General features: G+C 52.8%; 1 protein-coding gene across 3 annotated transcripts; it reads right to left on the reverse strand.

Annotated features, from left to right (window-relative positions):
- Positions 1 to 293: 293 nt before the first annotated feature.
- Positions 294 to 4,519, reverse strand: HJV (hemojuvelin BMP co-receptor). 3 transcript variants are annotated; one of them, XM_043576077.1, is made up of 5 exons: positions 4,341 to 4,519; positions 3,424 to 3,545; positions 2,843 to 3,014; positions 1,898 to 2,472; positions 294 to 1,397 (listed from the first exon to the last, which is right to left on the reverse strand). In XM_043576077.1, exons 3-5 carry the CDS (start codon positions 2,922 to 2,924, stop codon positions 771 to 773), a joined length of 1,284 nt encoding a protein of 427 aa, XP_043432012.1. In that variant the 5' UTR covers positions 2,925 to 3,014; positions 3,424 to 3,545; positions 4,341 to 4,519; the 3' UTR covers positions 294 to 770. The 3 variants fall into 3 exon arrangements, with proteins under 3 accessions (XP_043432012.1, XP_043432011.1, XP_043432013.1); XM_043576076.1 differs by lacking the exon at positions 3,424 to 3,545; XM_043576078.1 differs by lacking the exons at positions 2,843 to 3,014; positions 3,424 to 3,545; positions 4,341 to 4,519 and having other exon boundaries at positions 1,852 to 2,204.
- Positions 4,520 to 5,195: the final 676 nt, after the last annotated feature.

The raw sequence follows: 5,195 nt of genomic DNA on the forward strand, positions 1-5,195 counted from the left end.
TAGCCTGTGAGCATCCTGAGGGCAGAAATAATATCTGATACTGCTGAGCTGTCTTTCAATGGAGTGAATACATTGCTTGTACTCCATTTCAAGCATGTGTAAAGAGATTCGGCATAGGCCACCGAAGAGGGTGTGAAGAATTCATAGCTTTAGTAACAGATCATTTAGGGGCGGGATGCCGGCTTCTTTCCTATCTGTGCCATCCTTCAAAGGGTCCAGACGATCCTCCTAAGATCCCGACGACCCCCACTTCACTTCTGAACCGAGAAAGCAGGACACATCTTACCCACTTATATTTGTCAAATAAATTCCATCTTTAATCATTTCCTCCTCTTTCCATTTTCCAAGAGAAAATATCATTAGATCTTTGAATCTCTCATAGGTAGTGATCGCGTGTTCCTCTTTCAATTCTTTCCTCTGAAAAGTCTAAATCCTTAAGTTTTCTACTGATCATCAGGACCCCTATAACGTCGACAGTTGTTGGGGTGATTTCAGGAGTAGATGGAGTACAACAGTTCGCGGATCATGACTGGGACTGGGAAAATGGACAAAGAGCCCCCACAGAGGTCTAGATTGCAGAAGCTTTGCCCAGAACCCTTATTCCGTGATCATTTCAGCCCGGGACTGCAGCCTTATCTGACTCTGGTTAAATGGCATTATTTCACATGTCTGCTGGTGACCACTGTTTCCTTCCATGATTCTTTATGTTCTTCTCTGCCAGCCTCTATGCCCACATCATTTCCAACCCAATCATGGGGTTACTGGCCACCTTACTGAATGCAAAGCCACAGAACAAAGAGCCCACTCCAAATGAGTGGGGCTAGGAGGGTTCCCGAGGAAAGAGGAACCCCGGCATCCGAGGGGAAGAGGTGCAGCTTTTCTAAGTCCGGCAGGAAGGCTCGGGCATCCTCCAAAGCCGCCTGAGCTGCCACAGTGAAGTTCGGGTCACCAGAGATCAAAACATCAAAGACACAGGAGTGGAAATAAGCGTCTTCAACTGGCAGCCCTTCCTTACACAGCCGTCTGGCGGTGTCAATGGTCAGAGCTCCCCGGCGGCTGCGCTCTGAGCGAGAGAGTCGCTGACTTGGGGGGCACCCCCCAACACAGAGCTGTAGGTCTTGCTCAGCTGAGAAGGCCCGGGCCACGTCCTCTGCTACCTTGATGGAGAAGGAGAGCTGCCCAGCTGTCTGCCGGATGATTATAGTTGTGCCAATATAGGCGGCTCGGATCTCCACGTGGTTCCCAGGGTTAGCAGTTCCAATGGACAGACTGGACCCCCCGGGTCGGTCACCTCCATTGATAGAGCCATCTTCAAAGGCTGCCGGAAGATTGTCCACCTCAGCCTGGTAGACCTTCTGATCAATGCATTCCTGCATGTTCTTAAATATAATGGTGAGCTGTGAGGGCAAGAGGGAAAACTGTTCATTTTGGGCTGAGTGCTCCCACCCCTCGGCAGTCAGGTCTCACCCACAGTCAGGGACTTGATCTCGGCAGAGACTCGAGGCTTGTCGTGGCCCTCGCTCACTCTGATCCCTTCTCTGGTACTCCAGTATTGCCCCATCCCTGCTCGACCCCTCCTCCTCCTTTTTGGCCTCAATCTCAGCAACTCAGGAGAAGACAAGGTTTCCCTTCTGTAACTTCTCAACCTAGGGCTCCTCAGCTCTCCTCTCAACGTTCTCTTGTGTCTTCTGCATTTGAGTGAAACTCCCAGCGAAGGAAAGTGACTTAAGGAAAGAGTGCTGGGGGGGGGGGGGGGGGAACGGGGGGGGGCAGGAGATGCAGGGGAGGTGGAGGAGGAAAGGGAATAGCGAGCATTGCTGTGCCACAGTTGGGGGTGGGAGGGAGTGGTACCGTGGGCGACCATGAGAGGGTCTGGAGTTGCTGCTGAGTCCCTGACCTTCCGGGTGGCGGTGGCGTTGGCCCCCGATGCCACGGGGGAGCTGGTGGCCTGGACAAAAAGGAAGTCATTATCCAGCAGGGGCCAAGCTCCTTGGACACGGCACGTGTGAAAGTGGTGGTGAAAGCTGCGCACGTGGGGGTCCCCGAAGGAGGCGCAATGCAAGAAGCCCGGGGGACGCCCGTGCAGCCGGGAAAACTGGCCTTCATAGTCACAGGGGTCCGGGGCTGGGGGGCCGGAGGAGCGGGCGGGGCCTGCGCCTGGAAGGGCGGGGCCGCGGGCCGGGGGCGGGGCCGTGGGGCCCTGGCGGGAGCAGTTGTGCTGGATCATCAGGTCTTCGATCCCGTGCACCGCCGAATGGAAGGCCAGGTCCCCGCGGCAGGTGCGGGCGGTGCGCCGGGTGCAGAGAGCGTAGGAGCGGAGGGCTCGACAGAGGCCGCCTGAGCCCACCCCTCCACCTCGGCCCCCTCCTCCTGCTCCTCCTCGCAGGGCTCCCGGTGACCTCCCACCTCTAAGGCTCAGGGTGGACGATACATACTCAGCATTGCAGCGGAGGATCTTGCATTGAGAATGAGCTGAGGACAAAGGCAGAGGACTGTGAGACGGCCCCCGGATCCCCCCGTAACTCTCCCCACACTGGTGAAGGGGATTCCAGCTGTTTCTAAAACCCAACTGATCTCCAGCCCCCAGCCCCCTAGTCCTGTGTTCACTCAGTCTTGCTAAAAACGTGTGAGCCCGTCAGATCTCTTCTCCCTGTGGATTAAGCGCTTTTCCAGGGCTCTTCCCCAAAGCGAATGGGAAATAAAAAAAATATCTGCTTGAGAGTACGGCGAGTGACTGGAACCCCCCAGCGCCCGTCCTTTCTCCTCACACGGGGTCGCCTGCCCACCCTTGCACAGCAGCGGACCCTCCAGGTTCCCCAGCCCTTCCCTAGCCCTTCCTTACCATGTCCACAGAGGAGCAGCAGGAGGGTGAGAGTGCTTAGAGTTGGGGGGCTGCCATGGGGGGACCGGCCTGGATCCCCCATACCTATCCGGCCAGGTCCCCCCAGGCTCCGGCTCTTTCCAGCTGATGACCCTCCTACCTAGTGAATTTTGACCGGACTTCCTGTAAGGGACTGAAAAAAGAAATTTGTCCGGGCATGGGAAGAGAGAAGAGTTGAAGGTCATTCAGGATGATGTGCAGAGAATCTGGGAAGATCAGGTAAAGGACTAGCGGCTGGAGTTTGGGGAGAATGGGGCTCCCCAAACGGTATGTGTGGCTGTGAAGCCTCTGTGCCCTGCTCTTGTGGCCACTTTCAGGTCCCTTATGCAATACCCTGAGGTGGGGGTGGAAGGAAGGTTGACTAGACTGCTGCTGGTGGGGGGGGGGGGGCGGGTAGAGCAGAGTCCACTGTATTGCCCCACGCTAAGCTATCAAACAGCAGAAGTGTCAAAAATAGAGGGATCGTGAGGATGGAACAGACTCCAGTCATCCCAGTGGGCTCCTCAATAAAATTAGGATCTGGAAATACTTCAGAAACATACCTCTTATTTGCCCCTCCCCATCTGGGGAGGGGGGGCACCCTCCAGGGGTCATTCATTTCTCTTCCTCCTTTGTGTCAGAAGTTTTTGCAAGGAGTGAGGGTGGTACACACACATCTCTCTCTCTGGAACATCAGTATTCGGATGAAAAGGGACCGATCTCTTTTATCAACTGAGAGAGCTCAGACTATATAAAATCCTCTCTCATGGAATAGTGGGATGCAAACCAAGCATGCAAATCAATATTTGTTTGTGCTGAGTCCACAGTTCTTGTATTTTTTTTTTTTTTTTTTTTTTTTTTTTTTACTTTTCCAAACCTGACTGAAGAACCACTCTTTTCATTAATCTTCTCTCTGCAGAAGTTCTCAGGCCTCTGATGAGGACAGGCCTTGGGGAGGGGCTGAGTTTCTCCTGCCAAACTCCCCTTTCTCGGGGTAAGGATGTGGACTGAGGTAGGAGTCATGCAGGAGGGAGAAGAGGATGGTGAGACTACAGTGTGGGCATAAATAATTTACAAGAATAGCCCCCAGCCTCGGAAGGCTGATGTGAAGGGCACTGTGGAGTAGAAGCAGGGTAGAAGGGTATCAGTGACTAGTCATCTGAGGCTAAATTTGGCTTTGGTGAGAAAACCACAGAATAGGGGATATGGGAAACTCCTAAAACTTCATCAGAAGTCTGAGGCAACAGGGCAAGGAAGGAGCTAAAACAGGCAGAGGAGAGGTGGAAGACTAAACTTCAAGAGGCCAGTGGGCAGCAGCCAGCAAGAAATAAGACAGGAGGAGAAATGGAGACAGGCACCTTGGTATGAAAGAGATCCTAGCTTCTGGCCCAGAGACATTCAAGTAGGTGTTGCAATTTTATGAAAGCCTAACTTCATTCCAAAAGCTTATTAAAGGAATTGCAATTTCATTTTGACTTACTGTTTCCAGGGGTCAAACATTACTCTGATATCCAATCCTCCAGCCATGACTGCCTACTCTGTCCGTCAGCTCCGGCCAGGGGTTCCCCCGTCTCTTTCTCCATGTCTCCCCCAGGTCCCCAGACCGGCTGCAATCTCACTGAGGTCAGGGAACCAGAGAAGGTTTGGTGTGGGGGGAAGGTGGAGTAAATGGCTGGCCAGAGTACTGGACAGCTGAGCGGGGGAGGGAGGTGGCTACTGAGTTGACTGTTTTAAAAATAGCTAAGTTCAAAATCCCAGGAACGTTAGTGGGGGTAGGGTATGGGGTGGGGGGAGAGTAGGAGGATTAGAAAGAATATGGAGTATAGGGTGCCAAGTGGGGAAGGGGGGGAGAGAAATATCATAGGCAAGTAAGATATCCACTTGCAGGTTATGTGACTCTAGTCACTGTCTACTCCAGGCAGCCCTCCAGCATTCTCAGTAACCAGTTCCCGGCCTTTAAAAACTAGAGTGAGAAATTACATACCTTTCTTTCACCACCCTCATCTCTGCTATATTGAATATTGCATTTAGTTTCTACAGAACATATCTAGGAGGTAGCTGCCTTTAAATGAGGTCTATAGCAGAGGCAGTTCACAGCCCCTCCCCCCTCTGCGCAGAGTATTTCAGAAGGACGAAAAAAGCCAGCTGTCCAGAGAAGAAATCTGAGCTCTGAGTTGCTTAGGACGAGGGTTTGTTTCAGTCGACTGGTCCAGATCCTTGCAGCTGTCTATCCTCCGATCTCCTCCATTTCATTCCCTTAGTTTATATAGCAATGCCGCTTCCCTCCCTCTCACTGATACAAGCACAAAAGTAAGCTCCCGAGTTGTTTGGGGAG

This window comes from Prionailurus bengalensis, chromosome C1, assembly GCF_016509475.1.
Source record: "Prionailurus bengalensis isolate Pbe53 chromosome C1, Fcat_Pben_1.1_paternal_pri, whole genome shotgun sequence".
Classification (NCBI taxonomy): Eukaryota; Metazoa; Chordata; class Mammalia; order Carnivora; family Felidae; genus Prionailurus; species Prionailurus bengalensis.